General features: G+C 41.0%; 1 protein-coding gene across 4 annotated transcripts in view; it reads right to left on the bottom strand.

Moving 5' to 3' along the window:
- Window positions 1-19,603, bottom strand: part of RABGAP1L (RAB GTPase activating protein 1 like) — a 226,037-nt gene that overhangs the window by 52,022 nt on the left and 154,412 nt on the right. Inside the window, exon 1 of one of the 4 annotated variants that reach the window (XM_030953936.1) lies at window positions 6,893-7,500. The exons of the other annotated variants lie outside the window; for them this stretch is intronic. Coding sequence (XP_030809796.1) covers window positions 6,893-7,060 — 168 coding nt within the window. The 5' untranslated portion in view covers window positions 7,061-7,500. Of the gene's footprint in view, window positions 1-6,892; window positions 7,501-19,603 lie in introns of those variants that run through there. 4 annotated transcript variants of the gene reach the window in all.

The following is a 19,603-nucleotide window of genomic DNA, read 5'->3' as shown; positions in this document are numbered from 1 at the left end:
AATTAAGCACAGGGAACTACAGTAAACCCTGGGAACATGCAGTCACGCTCTTCTACGTGATTTGTCATTCACTGGATGCATTCCAAACCACCAATATTCACGTTAGTTCTAAGTCATCCTCCTTGAAATCAGCTCTTTTAACTCTGCTTCATAAAACAGAGGCTAAAGCCCATCCAAGGAATCCTATGCAGGGCAGCACAGAGGACTGCAATATGGGAATGGATTTTATCCTTCTATACCCGCCAGGTAAGAAAGGGATTGTGGCTCAGCCTGTCGAGATGTCAGTTAAAAAAAAACCCAAAAAACCAAACAAGCAAAGAACAAAAACCTAGGAGAAATTACTATATTTCCTGGAAAGCTTGCGCATTAGACCATTACTGATTCTCATGGTGCTGCCTTAAAAAGACAAAGTATATATATTTAATGTATGTATAGTCACAGACATGAAGAGCAGAAGCACATGATTCATACAAGGCATCAGCAAGTCAATGTGCTGAAGTCTGTGACACAATTTCTCAAAGAACACTGTGCCAGAAAACATTCTACATCTGCCATACTCCTGGACCTCTCAGTGGTATCAAGTCTAAAAGATCTGAAGATGTGACACATTCACCATGAATCCACTCCTGTCCCTGACAGAGCCATGTGATTCACAGGGACAAGTGTATCCATCCTCCAGGTTACTGAGACCTGCACCAAGAGATCAGAAGGTACCAAATCCCAAGCCTTGGGATAGTTCCTTTAAATGGTCACAGAAACTGAAGGTCTTGACAAGACATTCAGGACATCATCTCGAAAATGTGAATTTCAAGGCTTTTAGCCCAGAAAAGAGTAAACAAAACACTGTCAACATAGGTACTCATATGGTGGAGATCTACACTGCGTAATGTGTGTAACTGCAAATACCTCAGCAGCAGCACAGGCACTTTTGGTTAAGGTTAATTGCTGAATTAATTGCTCATGTACCACCACCACCACCACCACCACTATTTCCACGTGTACCAACATTTCCATGTGGGCATCCTCTGCTTTTTCATGAGGAACAAACACCCAGTGTCATTTTTTGCCTCATTACACACAATGGGTACATTACACACACACACACACACACACACACACACACATCGGTTCCAAGTTTGATTCTTAACTGTGTTGTTATCCACTTGAATCCAGAGAATCTCACAGTGGCTTGGGCTGGAAGGGACCTTAAAGGCCACCTCATTCCAACCCCCTGCCATGACAGGGACACCTTCCACCATCCCAAGCTGCTCCAAGCCCCATCCCACCTGGCCTTGGACATTTCCACAGGTGGGGCAGCCGCAAATTCTCTGGGCAACCTCTGCCAGGGCCTCTTCATCCTCACAGGGAAGAATTTCTTCCCAATATCTAATCTAACCCGGTCCTCTGGCAGTTTGAAGCCATTCCCTCTTGTCCTGTCACTCCAGGCCCTTTTCCAAAGTCCATGTCCAGCTCTGTTATTTTCTTTCCTTATTGAGTTCACCCAAGATCTGTTTGATCCTCCTGTCGTTCACTGCTGAAGAAGCTGCTGGGTCATCACTGCAGGGACCCAGGAAGAGCTGCCTTGGGAGTGCTGATGAGAAACATCAGCTTTACAAACCATCCCATCTGATCCTGGCCCCAACCATGAAAGGTTCAGCTTTACAAACCATCCCATCTGATCCTGGCCCCAACCATTAAATGTTCAGCTTTACAAACCATCCCATCTGATCCCATGCACAACCAGAAACGTTCAGCTTTACAAACCATCCCATCTGATCCTGTCCACAATCACTGGCAGCTGCACAACTTGGCTGAGGCCCAATCTGATGAGGCTGAAGTGCTGACAGAAAGCTGGGGCACTTGCTATGGGATGAATTACATCCACCATGGCCAACACCACACTTCTCCTGGATGAGTCCTCCTGAGGCTGTGAATGCTCTTGCCACACTTAAAGCCAGATCACTGGGCTGGTTTTGTTGGAAGCTGTTGAGTGTGGTGGGAGCAGCTGGTTGTGCCCAGCACCTCTGCCAAATCCAAAACCCAAGGGCTTCCAGGGAAGTTCAGTGGTTAACAGTGGTGGAAAAGCAGTAAAGGTTTCATGGGATCATAAAATTGTTAAGGTTGGAAAAGCCCTCTAAGATCATTGAGCCCAAGCACGCACCCAGAACTGCCAAGTCCACTGCTAAACCATGTTCCTAAGGGCCACATTTGCACATCTTTGGAATTCTTTCATTCTCTCAGGGATGGTGACCCCATCACTTCCCCAGGCAACCTGAGCACCTCTTCAGTGAAGAAATTTTTACTAATCTAATGGATATTAGGAAAAAATTCTATTTTGACACCCAGCTCATCTTTCTTCCTTTGTTCTCAGCCATGTTGGTATCTGTCATTACTATCCAATTCTAACAGATTTCCCAATTACATTGCCAATTTGCCTTCTTGGGATGCTCCTGCACATCCAGTCCCCTCCCCCCTTCCTTTACAGCAATTATATGTAAAACATTTCAAATCAGATTTAATTTTCCCAGGCCTCTGCTTGAATCATTGTTATAGTACTATTTTTAACAGTCCCCAAAAAATTACATTTATTAAACTGTAACTATTGACAACTTCAACTTCTCCATGCTGAAAAATCTGTAGTCAAAGAAAATCCCATAAGATCATGGAAATAAGAACTTCTCTAACAGAGTTTGTTGAACTAAGATTATAGTTATGAAAACTGCAAACCATCAAATTGTACAGGTTGGTTAAATGAGTGATAGAGCCCAGGCATGTCAGTTCCTTCTATTTCACTGAAAATATTTTCATTTCCTTAAAATCATCAGTTCATCAAAATACTAGTTTCACTATTAAAATCACAAGAAAAAAAGTGAAAAATAAAAATTTTGGCACCCCAGGATTCAAATTTCTTGACATTTTGTGACTTTAATCAATAAATTATAAATATATCTCTGGAAACTTCTGGCAGCTGTTTGAGAGGCAGAGATTTGTAAATCCTTGGTTGAAGTCACTCAACTCCTGAAACTCACCAACAGCTGATTTCTGAACAGCTGATTTCTCTTACTAAATCATCTCTAAGTTTAATGAGTTAATCATTAAATTTTGGCAGGAGCATTGCATTTTTGTGCATTTGGGAACTTGAGGAAAAATTTTTATTACTATAGGTGTTATTTTTAAATAAACATATTTTTGATTAAAATCTATTTTCAAATCCAGGCAAACAAGGAGACTCAGGCAGAACTATGACCCAAAAGCTCAGTTTGCATTCTAGGGTTTGACTAAATAATGGATTCTCAAATGTTCTTCCCACATCACTTAAGTATTTCAATATAGTCATAAAATTATCTTAAATGAATGAGTTGAAAATTAGGAAAAGCCCTTTCCCAAAAGTATTAGCAAAGCTTTCAAATCTAAAGGTAAAGTTTGGAAAAATAGCAAATGTTCAAAAAGCAAAAACAGAACCTCAGAGCCTTAAACGATGTTAATTATTTTTTTTAGTAAATAATGTTACTACTACCTTCCCCAAAATATTTAGGAAACTGTGATTAAAACAAAGGGAAAAGCCTTGCATTTTTTTTTTCTTTAATTTAATTTCTCTGTGTTCAATTATTAATCCTGCAGCTTCATTTATTACTGACTCTATCAAAACTCCTATTCCCACCTGGGAACCAACACAGCAGAAGAAATTTTGGATGAACCACACCGCACATCTTTAATTTAGTTCTTCCTCCTTCATAAAAACAGATAAAATTTACTTATTTCCATGGAATTTTTGGTATACATTTAGATTCCTGTAGAATGTCAGTGAGCATAAACCACCTGTTTTACACTTTATTGAACATGTGTCAGAAATGAGGCCAAGAAGTTGAAGACTCAAAAGAACCTGGCCATGCTTTACTATTAAATTTGCTTCTGGCACACTCAAAATATTTGTAAGTATTCTCCAATTTTCCAGTATTTATATACATAAACATGAAATTTATGAATATATATGTTCATAAATGTACATATTTATATACATACACATAAATATGATATTTGTATGTTTATATAAAATGTATATACATATATTTATGTACATAACATGTACAAATGTATATACATATGTATGCACAAATATACATATACATATGTATACACAAATGTATAATGCATATACATACATTTATATACATAAATATATGTATTTTATACATAAATATATGTATATACATTTGTTTACATACAATATTTATTTACATAGATATATAGAGCATAGAGATTATATTATATTATATTATATTATATTATATTATATTATATTATATTATATTATATTATATTATATTATATTATATTATATTAATAAAAGTAATAATATATATATATATATATATAATATGAAAGTATCTTTTGTTATTTAATGCCTATAACACACAAATTTTAACTTCTTAAAAAAAACTTTCTGGTTTTAACTTCTTAAAGAAGACACACAGTGTAAAACCAAGATACACAAGCTATTTATTGCTGACCCAGAGTGCAGTGCTGCATGCTGCAGGACTTTGCTCTGTGCTGCCCTTTGACAGGAGCCACAGAGCTGAGAGCTGCCCAGTGAAATTTACATTTCACAGAGGAAATGTAAATCCCCTGACCTTCTGTGCTGGAGAAACTCAGGCTCCAGGCCTGGGCAAGTTTGGTGGGCAAAACTGTGCTGCAGTAACATCAGAACACACTTCTAGGGCAATACACCAAACTCCTGTGCTGGCATCTTTTATGCTATATTATCAAACATCTCCTAAATAAAATCCATGCTCTCTGTAACACACTGGTACAAAAATGCTGTGGGAAAAAAAACACCTCAAGGTTTGTGAGTGGAGAGTTGGGAACCACAACCACAGATCTTGTGCACACTCAGTGATATCCCTCCTCACCCCTGCCTTTCTATGCAGCTCCAAACTTACATGGCACAGTTCATTCTGCCACACACAGAACTGATGCAGGTGGGTAAGAAAATCTCCTGGCTTCACCCACTCTGGGTCATTCCAAAGGGAGCAAACCCCCAGAAGTGGTGCTGCTCTACTGCCCAGAAGTGTGCTCAGGTAGGAGGTGATCAGAATTCTTCTAAGACTGGCATAGAGGTTATAGATTGTATTTATCACATAACACTGCAATGGCACATGCTCTACCCATCATAGCCACTTATCCCCAAAACCACAGCAGAGAGAGAAACTATGCACATTCGAAACAAAAAAGAAAGTGTTTAATTTTATGAAATACTGATGTTTTGAAGGATGTTCAGTTCTGATTAAAGTACAAATTCCTGGTCCTCAGAGATGTCTCATTTTTAACATATTATCAGAATACAGTTTCTCCTTTCTGAGAAGGGTGTGTGTCAAAAGGCCTGTGTGTCAGGAGAGGCACATTTGACTAATAAAACCTGACAGAGAATCACATTGACTCTGCAAGTCAAGTCTCTCTCATTACACAAAGCACTATTTGTATTACTTTACCTTTTTCTCGCTCTTTATTTCCTTTTAATAAACAACACTATGGCACTCAGCAAAGCCAAACTGCCTGGAAGATAAGGGATGTGAAATTGCCTGGTGTTCTCCATGGGCCAGATACAAAGCCTGGTTAAGTCAAGTGAAAAAGAGCTGGGTGGTTTTGCCTCTGCTTTCCTTAGAGCTCATCACAGCACAATTCAGGGTGATTTGGCAGCCCTTGCCCAAGAAAAGCCATCAGCAGGATGAGTGTTTTGGTACACTGGGAGATAACTGGAATAATGATAACACACCCAGCAGCTCAAACCATGCATCATCAGGGATGAGACTCAATTCTACAAGTGACTGTAAATCCCCAGAGCCAGCTGCATTGTAGCAATGTGAATTTTTGATTTTTATTTGCAGGGACACAGTGTTCCAAGCACCCACGCTGTCTGTACCACTGAACAGGTTGTAACACACAGAGCACATGGATTCCTGTGGATCCTGAGCAGCACCAAGATGGGTTCAGCAGGATGAAAAAAATGGACAGGTCACTGTATATAACCACATTAGGGGTGTGGGAATAAAGGAAAGGCACCATAGGAAATGAGGGGGATCAGGAAAGGGCTGTGTTCCCATGGATCACACAGAAATGCCATTCTGGCGTGCCAGGCCAGGGGCAGAGCTGCAGCCAGGCGTGGTTACAGCACCCTGAGCAGACACAGCCAGCTCTAGGCACTGACTCCCGGATTTGCCACTCTTTTATGGGTTTGAGGCTGCTTTGTACAGCAGCAGAAATGATAAAAGCATGTTCTCTGTGCCATAGCATGGCACACCAACTGCAGGCACCCCCCACACAGACAGCATTTGCCATGATGGATGAAAACACCCTTAACAATTTGTTTCCCAGATCATTTTCACAAGCATTTTCAACTTTTTTACATACTGTCAACTGCCCTTCCAAAGCCAAACACAGAAACAGACGAAAGCCAAAATGCTCACCACAGCCTGATTTTTAAATGATGAGTCTGTAAAGCCAGCCTATGATGTGAAAAGTATAAAATCTGAAATGCTGACCATTAATGCACTTGGCGTCAGTACCTAGAAGGTGACTGGGCACAGTGCTTATCTGGAATCATTACTGAGAACAAAAGCACTCAGGGATTTAGGAAAGATGGTGTTTTATGATTCAGCCCTGGCTGATGATCCTTCAAGCTAGTTAAGGAGTGGCACTGGTCCCCATTAGCAGGACTGGTGTCCAGCCTTGCTGAGCTAACATCAGAAAGAAGGACTCAGCGCTTAGGAGATGGATTATGAAGAGCTGAGAGGAAAAAACAAGAGCCCTCTCATCCCTCCTGGGGGCAGAGGCAGGGTTGGGAGGGAGAATGGCCAATTCCCAAGGAATTCATTTCATGAAAAGGTGATCTCACCGCAAGCAGCCGAGGCACAAAGAGGCGATGCCCCATGCCCAGAAGTTCCAGCACCCGGCACGCGTATTCATTCACCAGCTTGCTCCTCTCGTCGTGCATGTCCTGGGACTTCTTGGCAGGTGGGGTGAGCTTGGGAGCCGGGCTTTTGCAAGGTACCCCTTCTTCCATGAGCAGCAAGTAGTAAGAATCCAGAGTGAGAAGAACAGGCTTTATGAACGGCAATTTCCAAAAGTGCAAGATGAGGAGAGCCAGCCTCCAGTCTCTGGAATGGGTTTGGATGGCTGCTCCAGCAACGCCCCTTTAGCCTCTCAGGAGGAGAAAAGCATCTTTGCTAAGAATCAAGGAAAAATATGATCCACCGTGCTGGCTCAGCCAGAGTCCGAAGGAGATTTGAAAAACAAACCAGAGAAACCATGGATCTAAAAATGCACATAAAAAGCAGGAAAATGGCAGGGAACGAGCACGGGGCAGCTGGGCTGGGAGCAGAGCAAGGGCGAGCTGCGGGGGCTCAGTGCGGGTGTGCGGGAGCCGGGAAGGGCAGCACAGCCCGGGCAGTTGTGAGGCTGCACAGAGAAAAGGATGAGCTCATTGCAATCCTGCTCCGACAGCTCAGCATCAGCCACGAACGGGTGGGAAAGGGGGGCTGGGAGCAGCAGGAGGAGGGGAAACAGGAGGAGGAGGAGGAGGAGGAGGGGGTGCCTGGGCACCGGGAGCCTCTCAGGGGGAGAATGCCGTAATAAGAAACCAATGGTGAGCACGGACGGACGGACGGCTCCCACCCTCCGTCAGCTCTCTGCTGGGCTCTGGCCGTTCCATCAGCAGCACATCAGCCGCATCCTTTCAGGCTCCCTAGCGGGGAGGGATCGGCCTCCCAGCCGATGGAATCGCTGGTACGCGCAGCCTGCTTGGGAATGATGAAACAGCCACGGTGTGGGTGGGGCAGGGCACCCCAACCCTGCCGACGGCCACCGGAGCGGGGCCAGGCCGGGGGGACGCGCCCGGGGAGCCGCACACAGCCCAGCCCGTCGTGTAAAACACCAGCGCTGCGCTCTCGGGAGGTGTTTCTAAATGCGGAGGCGATGGGCACACAGGGAGTGATGTCAGCACATGCGTTTGGATGGATTCTAGAAAAGCGCCGCACGTTTGGGAGCGGAATGTAATGATGTCACACCTGGAGCGGGCCGGGCACCTCCCTGTGCCGAGCGCAGCCCACCTGCCTCGGCCATCTGCCACAGGCAGCCCGGCAGGTGCTGCCCCAGCTCACACGGCTGCCCTGGAAAACATGGCTTTGTGAAAAATGCCTGTTTTATCACTGGCAAATACTAAAATGAATTATTATATGTGTTGTGTTAGAGAGTAATGCTGTATTAATTCTCTTAAGTAGTGTGTTAAAGATCAGTTAACACACTACTAGAATCAGTTTAGGGTTATAAGAAATGTTAAAATAGAAACTATGCTATGTAGGATACTTTTTATAAAGAAAGGGCTCGCAGTGAGATAGCAGCCACAGGACACCTGAACCTTTCAGAGAAAGAGAATTTATTGTTCTCTTATCAGAAGAAACTGAACTTCTTCCACCTCGAAGGCACTGTTAGTATTCAGAGGAAGAAGCTGAGGATGACCGGACAGAATGCTGTGTTTCAATGGAATTTGTGCATCATGTATGAGGTGTATGAATATGTAATAGGCTATTGTTTTTAAGGGTTAATCCTTTAAGGGTTAATCCTTTGGTTTTGGGCTTGTGCTGCTCAGAAGAAGGTACCCGGACATCCTTAACTCTTTGTTTCTATTGTCTCATATTGTCCTAATTCAAATTGTCCAAATTATTATTACTGTAATGGTACTACTATTTTTATAACCATTTTATTACTGTTAAACTTTTAAAATTTTAAAAACAAGCGATTGGCATTTTCCACATCTTTATGCTCCTTTGTTTTAGCCTCACCGTAAAATGGGGTGTGTAACAGAACAACACCCATTTCCAGTTGCTTTCCAATTGCAACAGACAGAAATACTCCATATTTCTATCATAAAGGTCATAATTTAAAATATTGTGAGAAGCTCTAAACCACATCAATGGCAAACACTTCTGTAACTGTATATTTAAACTCTAAAAATCATTTTCCTAACATATCAGAAAAAACCACATTTACTTCAAATACTAATAGAATGTAAATATCCATAGGATGGGGTCACTGATTTAAAGCAATAAACATGTTAAGGAGTAGCTAAAATATGGAAATCATCGAGTAAAAAGTGAACTGAGGTATAATTATACTAAGAATCTGTATTTTTATATAAAGGGTGATAGAGAGTGATGCTTGAAGTTGTTGGCTTGAGGTGACACATGAAGGAGTTGGGAAAAGCATTAAAGCAGAAGTCAGTCCAAGGCACCAGAAGATGCATATGGGGCCTCAAGGCTGATGATACAGGATTGACTCAGCTGAAGGCCCTGCAGATGTGCAGCACTGAACAGGCTGGCAGCACAGATGGTGCTCTGCCAGTTGATTCAAATCCCCCCAGATTACAAACCAGTGCTCTGCAGGTGAAAATCTGCAAAGGCTGCTGCAGCTCTGCCAGGCTGAGATGCAGGTGTTCACTGAGGGCCTTGTGCACAGAAGCCACAACCAACACACATTTCATTCCAGTTTAAGGCTCTGGGCAGAATGGGAACTCTCCCATTTTTTCCAGGCTCCATCCACACACAGTTCCAGAGACTGTGACTGCACACAGGTGCCAAACCCAGCACAGGTTACACACCAGAAACAGGGAAAGGGTATAGAGGAAAGGAGGCAGCTTTGCCTATTTCTGATTCTATGTTAAACACACGCTGGTCAGTGTGATATTCTAGAAACACCAGGTTCTGCTGCTCTATATGAATGAAAACCTTGCTTAAAATATTAAAAAGGAAGAAGTAAGAGCACTGGAAGTGCTGGGAAGAATTATAGAACTGACCAGGCACAGAGCCACCAGTGACCCCAATAGGATGGGGAATTCAGAGCACCAGCAGTGTCAAAAGCCTTTAATTCTTAATTGTGTAAGTCAGACTTTAATCAGCTAATAGCTTTGATAGAAATTCAGGTTTGGCTCATTTTGGTTAAGGTCTGGGCCTACGAAAAATGGAATTAACTGATGATTAAATAAAGTCTGGAAGTCAAAAAAATTGTAATGGGATCCCATAGTTAGAGCGGAAAACGAGATGAATTCAGGTTATAAATGAGGTATAAATCTTCAGGAATGAAGAAAACTACCTGCAGGATTACTTTCTCAAGAGATGTAGTCTACTACCATCATTATATTTTCTACATCAGGCCTGGATTTTTCTTAAGAAGAGGTTTGAAATACAAAAACTTCCAAGGCTTGACCAAAAAATCTCCTTAATTAATTTTATCAGCTGAAATCCATTGTTCCATGTTTTTCAGCAACTCCTTTCACAGAGTGTAACAGTGAACCATCATTCAGATTTTTACATTTCCTAACATTCTTATTTATTTCCAGATCCTCACTGAAAGCTATATCTTATTTTTATCCACATCTAACCAGGAACTGTGATTTTTCCATCATGTATGCCATTGGATTACTGTCCCAAATTCTTCAGAAGGGCCTGACTGAAGTGAATTGAAAACCTAAAAATGGCCCAAAAGGTAATAACTAAGGCAGTAAGTAAGATGTCTGAGGATAAACACACATTACTTGTGCTTTGACTTCCATCTCATGGACTGTCTGGTCTGTAAGTGCAGGTAAATTCTGTTTCTGGCTTCCCTATCCATGAAATGCCTGCTCACTCACACAGCTCTGATGCAGTTCAGAGCTGCTCAGACTCACACAGCTGAGGCCACTGAACTCAGAAGAAATTAATGCCAAAATAGTCTCATGGTAAACAAAACCATACAGAATATTACTTGAAATTATTTATATTCTGTGCCAACCTACCAAGGATCTTGATGGGCAGTCCTTTATAAATCTCTGTATTTTAAAATATTAAATCTTTGTATTTTAGTGGCAAAAATGACTGATTTTGAAAAGCTAAATAGACTAAGATGGGAAGAAAAAAGAAAAGGTTATATTTGAAGTCTGTGGTATTTTCAGGGTCCCCAGGATGAAGGAGGAATTGATGAATCTGACTCCATGTTCTTGGAAGGCTATTCTATTCTATTCTATTCTATTCTATTCTATTCTATTCTATTCTATTCTATTCTATTCTATTCTATTCTATTCTATTCTATTCTATTCTATTCTACTATACTAAAGAATAGAGAAAGGATACAGACAGAAAGCTTAACAAGTTACTAATGAAAAACTTGTGCGACTCCTTCCAGAGTCCTGACACAGCTGGCTGTGATTGATCATTAAATTAAAACAATTCACACGTTGGAGAAACAATCTCCAACCACATTCTAAAGCAGCAAAACACAGGAGAAGCAAACAAGATCATTTTTTTCTGAGACTTCTCAGCTTCCCAGGAGAAGAAATCCTGGCAAAGGGATTTTTCAGAAAACATGACAGTGACATTAGTCAACTCCTGTCGAAGGATAAGACATTCAGCACCAGAACAGCTCTGAAAATCCACATGAATGACATCATGGCCACAGTAAGAATTTACCTCTTATCAGAAATCACTTTGTGTTTTGTGTTCTTCAGGGCTAATTACAGCTGTGTAATCTGGATTTAGCAAAGGCTACATCTTGATTATTATATACAGAGAGAACACATGAAACCAACAGGTTTCCACAGCAGGTTCCAGCAGGGATCCATGCTGCTTGGTTCTTGAACAGCTTGGGAAGAGGGTGAAGGATTGGATGACTGCAGATCTCCTGAATTATTCAGGGTTTAAAGACAGGGGTTACAATAAAGAACTGCAGAAGGGCCATAAAAGACTGAGTGACTGGGCAGTAGAACAGCCAAGGAACATCAATGCAGATAAATCTAAATTGATGCATATGGAGAACAGCATCAATTTTCCACATAAATGATAGACAATTGCTACTCAGAAATGGATCTTGGGACTCACTGAGGAGAGTCCTATGAAAATATCAGATCAGTGCACAGTGGAGGTCAACAAAATGCATCAAATGCTGGGAGCTAACAGGGAAAGAGCAGAGATCTAACCAGAGAACACCATTACTCTTCAGTAACTTCATGTGGGATCCTTCTCTGGTATCATTCACTGTGCTGATCCTCCCATTTCAAAAAAGGGATAACAGAGATGGAGAAATATTTAGAGAGAATCAGAAAGCTCCAAAGGAGGACATAAGAACAGACTGTGATTATTAAGCCTGGAAAACAGAAATTGCTGACTTAGAAAGTCCTGAGTTTAGTGGGGAAAGTGAAGAGATACCAAGTGTCCAAAGTGCCTGCTGACACAGGAACCTCACATGAGAGTCACAGGGTCCAAAGCAAACAAAATAATCATTAAACTGAGAAAATCTCTGGGCTACTCACTTACATGTGTTCAAAAAGCCAACAAAAAAAAGCCACAAAATAACAATCCATGCAGAATTATTAAACATGAGACACCACTTTTTTCTCAGAGTTTTCAAGACATAAAGTGCCAGAGGCAAAAGAAAATTCTTAGAAGTCTTTCCCACATATCTGCTGCTGGCAATGAGACACTGGGGTAGACAAGCCAGTACAAGGCTGGTGCGGAATGATGATTTGTATGTTTTCATTCACTTCGATTACATACTTGGACAAAACATTTTCCCAAAGAATGATTAAGATTTTCTAGGTACATGAGATAGACACACTATATTTAAATTATATTAAACATAATAAAATAATTATAATATCTATATATAGAATATATTTAATCATTATTTATAATAATTATAATAAAAATAATGGTTTCAGTCAGAACTGTATGTAACCTTCTGAAAACACCATCTTCACTTTCCAACATCCAGAAATTACCAACAACATGATATAATAGGAGTCATTATTACCTAAATCAGGGTTCAGTGCTGCTAAAGAAATTCAAATTTTATGTTCTTTTCTCTGCTGTCAATCCTCCTTTTGAAAAGGGAGTATGTCTCCACCTCAAAATTCAAAACTTAGGGTGAACATTCACCTAAGAGGAATAGAACTGATTTTAGGTGTGAGGAGGAGATCAAATGGGCAGAGAGAGTAACTAATCAGCACAGGATGGATTTTCAACACAGAAATAAATGTGGACTTCTAAAAATAGAAAACTTGTTATATTAAGGCTGGAAAATCAGTGGTCTGGAAGTTGAATGATTCTGGACACTTTCAGGCACAGATTAACCCTTTCTAAAAAGATCATCTCCAACAAGTCACCCAGGACAGGTTTTTGGGGTAGAGGGAGTAGGTCTGTGGGAAGAATTATTTAGCCCAGCAAAGCTTAAAATCTAAGGAAACCTTTGATTTAGAAACTAGAAATACAAAACCAGTAATTTGAGAGCCTCTTAAAGCCTGAATTTCTTGTGCTCTGCTCAATGCAGAAGGCCTTAAAGGAGAACAGATGGTTCTGATCTCTAGCTCCAAAGAGTCAGGATCCTCTTCACTTCCTCAGGTGTCAGCTCTTCCCTGGCATCAGTTACATGAAGAAGATATAAAAAAGGGGCTATAAAAATAAAGGACATCTATTTTGCCTTAGATTCTAATGTGGACATTTCTGATTTTTTCCTTGAGAAGAGCCTTTTGAAAATGTAATGCAATTAAACAGCGGACTAAACCAGCTCACCTAGAATCAAACCCAGTTCTGGCTGGAAAGGGAGTCCTGCTTGTCACTTTGTCAACTCCTGGCCTAAAGCTGACTTAAAAATCAGTTCAGGCTCCTTGAGCCATTGCAAATGCAAAGAAAGAACAGACCAAGAATCAAAACTCTTCAACACAAGGCCTAAGTCACATTACCTATAGTCTTAGTGCACTTTTCATCTGGTACCTCTCCAAAAATTACAGTAATGACCATAATTTCATTCCTGACTCAAAGGCAATTGACATTTCTGAATTATCTGCATTGGCAATATGCAAGTTTTACTTAAAACAAGCACCTGTGCATCTTCACTGCCTTCAGAGGTTTACCCAATAAGATTACACAGAATTTCTGTAAGATATGGAAGAAGTTGGTCACTCAAACTTTTTCTTATATTGCTTGCTTTCATATAAGGGATAAAACTGATTTCCTTACTGTCTGTGATGACTGGAACCTCTTCTGTTTTTCCTTTTTCATTTCCTTAAAAGACAACGCTACTTTTGAAACATTAATGCCCCAGGCTAGATTGTGGCAAGTGATAATTTCAGGAGCAGATGATAAAGGGAGGCACAATCCCAAGGGATGTCACACTGGTCATTTCAGTTTCCACTGAAAGGCAGCCACACATCCCTGGGGGAATGGGTGGAACTTTCCCATGATCAGCAGGACCTGACTACCTCCACTTCTCACAAGGAGAAATTTTTAAAGTGTGCCTTTAATACAGAAAAAAAAGTTCAGATCTGATTTGAAGGTTCTGGTGCAAGTGGTAATTCAGGAGAGAACCGATCTGGGTAAAATCTGAGAGGGGTTAGGTCAGATGTCTGGCCAAGGAAGACAAAGTGAAAAAAGAAAACCTACCATTGATAAATGTACCTTAAGAATTGAAATGTAAATGTATACAGATGTACAACACAATTTTATTCAGAATTTTTGGTCTTATACAAATTCCTTTCTAAGGCAGGGACAAAGTATTTGTGGAACCCTCTGGTTAGTCAGGAATAACATTTCACACAAACATAAGAGCACAACACAGTCCTCAGAGTTATCAGAGCAAAATTCTTTAGAAATAAGAAAATACAACATGATGTGATCTCTGTTAAAGATCCAGTCACCTCTGGAGGTGATGCAGGAGTTCAACCACACTGAGAGCACTGGGTTATTTAATAAACAATGTGAATGGGATCTATCAACACTTCAAGGTGACAAAAGCAAGTGGGAGTGGTGCTGGAAGGGAACTGTTTAGTTTGAAGGACAATGCTGATGTAAGAGTAGCTGAGGGTAAAACCATCAGTAATAAATCTCATCAGGACTAAGAGAAACGGCCTTCCAGCAGCATTCTGAAAGCTGCTGGTGCAGGTTCTGAAACAGATGCTGTGCCACATAATGGCACAACAGAGCACAGAAGCAGTTCTTCAGCCCAGGAGGTCTTTTCAGTCCAGATACAGAATGAAATAAAGGTAATAAATAACCCTCCTTATCCAAGGTAATTTTGACACATTTTCTTTTAGAATCTATCTCTGCCATCCCTGCCATTGTAACTGGGATAGTGCTCCCTGATGTCTGGGACACTGACTGACACAAAGGGCTTTGAGACTGAAAGGTGCCAGCAGAAATAACCAAGAAACACAACTCTCCTGTTTGTGTAACACTCAGATAGCTCCCATCACATGCAGAGAGGAGGAGTGAGTGTCAGAACTCACAAGGCCCATTAGAAATGCTGCTCACCTTGACCTGAATTCAAGGAATGATTTAGAAAAGTACTGGGTTTAAGATATAGGGACCAGAGTAAATCTCTGTAAGATAACAAAGCACTGGCTGGAAAACACAAGGAGTAACAAAAACATTTCTCACTCTTTTCCACCCATTTTCTTTTCAGTATTATAAACCTCCCTGATCAGAACTACGGCTTTCCTCTAGCATTAAGCAACACATTTTTTAACAGTCACACAGATTAAAACTCAATAAGCAAAACTGAGCTTAAGTGTTGTGGATCACACACTTAAGGAGGATGAGGAGATGAACTCTAAAAATGAAAGGTTTGGACATGCACCTGTTTTTAAGCCTCTGGTTCATTCTTATGTTTCCAGTGACCACGTGCCCTTCCCTGCCTTTTCAGGAATTAACAGCCACAACAGTAGTGAATCTAGAGCCTGAATTCTGCACAATCATGAATTTTTTTCCTGAATTATATTTTCCAAATCTTCTTGCCTTGTTCAATTCTTGCCTCAGTTTGCTAATCCCAAAACAAAGTTTGCCTTTAGCTAGTTTTGCCAAGTTCTAAGATGATAAACAAGATTTAAGAATTAATCAGTGAAATCCCTCTGGTGACCAGTGATAGAATGCAAGGGAATGCTTGCAGCTGGGTCAGGGGAAGTTTAGGTTGGAGCTCAGGGAAAGGTTCTTCCCCAGAGGGTGCTGGGCACTGCCCAGGCTCCCCAGGGAATGGGCACAGCCCCAAGGCTGCCAGAGCTCCAGGAGGGTTTGGACAACGCTCCCAGGGATGCACAGGGTGGGATTGTTGGGGTGTCTGGGCAGGGACAGGAGCGGGGCTGGACTTTGATGGTTCTTGGGGGTCCCCTCCAGCTCAGGACATTCTATGAAATACTAAAATAAGAAAGGAAGTTTACAATTTATTTCTTTTTCTTAGCACATGTGAGGATTTTAATGCTTTTTAAATTTCCAGCAAGGAAACAAACTAGCTGATGACATATGGGATTAGGAAGTGTGCTGGCACTGGAAGGGTATATTTTCCTCTGTCATTCTCATTAATCATCTCAATTGGGATTTAAAAAATGAAAATATCAATGCTGTTTGTTGTTTTAAACCACAGATTTTTATGCTGTCTTTTTCCACACTGGGTTCTCTCCACATGCCAGTGCTTCACTGCATTTTCCACTGCTCAGAAAATGAGAGGTGAGGAGTCAGGATTTCCAGCAGCTGAGGATCCTGAAGGGTAATTCAGATGCAGTCCCTACATGCTGCAAGTCAGTGACTCCCAGTGTGAGACAGTGCCACCAGCTGGGGACCCGAGCAGGCTGCGCAGCACAACATTTGGGTGCTACAGAACAGAACTCCGTGTTTGCCTTTCATAAGAAATCAGATTAATGCCCAAACTTGGCTTTCACAGCTAAAGAGCTTTAATCCCCTAGCTGTTCATTGCTGCAAGCATACTCAGGGTGTGGGAGAAGGGAAGAGGAATGATTCCTGTGTGTCTCAAATGTTTCTTTTCTGAGGATGACTGCACCAAAATGTCTCAGGCAATTGGTCACAGAAGTAGCACTGTTATTTCCAAACTAACAGCACTCCCTGTGAGAGACAGCCCTGGGTGCTCAGGAGAGTTCCAGATAAAAGCTTCTCTTCCACTGCTGTTTAGTGAGGGATTTGGATGCACACACCTCACTAGAGGCAAGGAAAAGTGGCATTTACACAGTAACAGCTCCAGTATTCCACTGATGAAGGATTCCCTTATCCAAATTTAAAATAATCCAAGAGATTGTGGACGAGAGAATAATTGCTCTGTTTTAATAAAGAACAAATCCTTAGGGGCTGTTTTTATTCACTCCAGAATCAGAGCAGACAAGAGCTGTGAAACACAGTTTTTAAAGCAGTTTTTCTGTAGCATATTCAGGTTCTATAACTTGAAAAGAACAGCACTGTAAACCTCTTTGCTCCTAATGATTAGGAGAGATTATGAACACATTTGAATAGGACAAAAATTACTTCATTGTCAACTATCTTCTTCCCTAACAGAAGAGCAATTCTTGCTGAAAGCAAATTAGAATGCTAATTCAATTTTATGCAAGCACCAGCTCCATCTCCATGCCACTGTGGAACTGTGCTCTTAGGTGAGTGTTTCTGACTTAGAATCTTATCTTTCTTACCTCAATTTTCTTTGTTTGGCTGCACTATAGAAATACTTTCTCACATAAAACCTTCTTTAATATTTATTTAGTGTCTGTTACTGCTAGAGCAGACAGCAACAGCATACACATGCAAGAAGAACTACTATCACTGCCACAAGCAGAATTAAACCCAACTCTTTAACTCAGAAAATAGTTATAAATAAGAGTGACAAATTAAATTATTGAATTTTCTATTGTATTTGTGGGGTGCCCCAATGAAGGAAGGAATGATGAATTTGACTTTATGTTCTTAGAAGGTTAATTTATTATTATACTATAGAATGTTATACTAAACTATACTGAAGAATGAATATAGAAAGGGTATTTACACAGTGCTAAAAAGATAATAATGAAAACTCGTGACTCTTTCCAGAGTCCTGACACAGCTTGGCCCTGATTGGCCAAAGAGTGAAAACAACTCACACCAGAATCCAATGAAACAATCACCTGTGGGTAAACAACCTCCAAACACATTCCACATGTGAGCACAACACAGGAGAAGCAAATGAGATAAGAATTCTTTCCCTTTTCTATGAGGCTTCTCAGCTTCCCAGGAAAAAAACCCTGGGTGAAGGGATTTTTCAGAGAATGTGAATGCTACAATTTTCCTCTGGAATATCCAAATAGAAACATTCAACTGGAAAAGCAGCATGTCATGAGGTATATATAAAATGAAGACAGAACACTTGTGGTTAAATTGGGCTAATTGCTCAGCAGGAAAAAAACACCTTATTTGCTGTATGACACCCATGAATTATTTCCAAAGTTGTATTTTCTAAACACTTGTTCTGTTGCTAACCTTGGTTCAACCCTTCCCTCTCACAGCAGCAGGAAATGTAACACAGGTGGTCCCAAAGCCATCCTTCATAATTAAATTGAACTCAGCTCTCCTTCCCTGAAAAGCCTGTCAGCCATCAGCAGCTCTGTGCAAGTTTTCTTCCTTTTCTTCTTTAGCTTTGAGATCCCTAAGTTGGCACCTCTGCCTCTTCCCAGAACCTGTTCCTGCAGTAAACCTGCTGGCTGTGCGCTGGGTTCTTCCTTTCCCTTCCTCACTAGTGTTAGGAAAATTAATGCACAAACACCAGAGGTTTATGTCCAAAAAGGAGACAGAGGAGTCCTGTAACTTTATTGGAATAAAGGGAGAGGCCATGGGGCATTCCCCTGGGATCTCTCAAATTTTTGGAGGACACAGCCTCCTTCTTATCCCAATTTCCTGGCCACATTTCCCTTCTCTCCTTCCCCATTGGCTGAGGGACTTGAGAGGTACAGACTCCCCGATAAGCCTGATATGAAAGATTCCCCTCTAATCTACAACCCTCCCTTTTAATTTTTAATTCTTATGGAATTTAGTTTTCTCTATTGTTTCTTTCATCTTTCAATGTCTAATTTCATTTGTCAGCAAACGTAAAGTTTATTTGTAAAAACAAATATCTTTTTCCATTCATCAATCAGTGGAATCCTTCCCATTGTTTCTTTTATCTCTCAGTTTTATCTACCAGCAGCCCCACAGCTTGTTTGTAAAGACAAATCCACTATTCCTCTCACTAGCATGCCATAACCTACCAGATTTCCCAATATTCATACTGGCCTGGAAAAGTGGAATATTAACAAGCCCCCACAGCTGCAAATAAAACATGAAACAGGAAGAAAAGAGTATGCATTTCCCTTCCTCCTTTTTACAAATTTCAATTTGTGTAGGAGCACTTCCCTGGAAGGTGAAGCTGCAAAAACCAATTTCCCGTTTATAGTCTTCATTAAATATATGCACTCAGGTAGAGAGTCACAACCCCATTTTCCACATTAGCTGTGTAAAACACAGGTTATTTTGGACATTTCCTCCCCATAAGGATATGCACTATCTCCTGCCCACACCGCAGCACCTCCCTGAATTCACCTGCCCTCAAGTTGGACAGTGATCCTTTGGTCCCTCCCACCTCAGGAGATGCCATGTGTCTGTGCAAAATATACACGTTCGAAAATTTCAAATTGCTCTATTCACAGCAGCACATGGATGCATAATCCTGGTGTGGAGCACTTCTGCCACAGGATTTTGTGCCATAGAAGCTGAATCTCAGAGAATTACTCATTGCTGAGTAA

This window comes from Camarhynchus parvulus, chromosome 8 (assembly GCF_901933205.1).
Source record: "Camarhynchus parvulus chromosome 8, STF_HiC, whole genome shotgun sequence".
NCBI classification, from domain to species: domain Eukaryota; kingdom Metazoa; phylum Chordata; class Aves; order Passeriformes; family Thraupidae; genus Camarhynchus; species Camarhynchus parvulus.
Note: the sequence above shows the minus strand (reverse complement) of the source record. Positions and strands in the feature narration are given on the sequence as shown.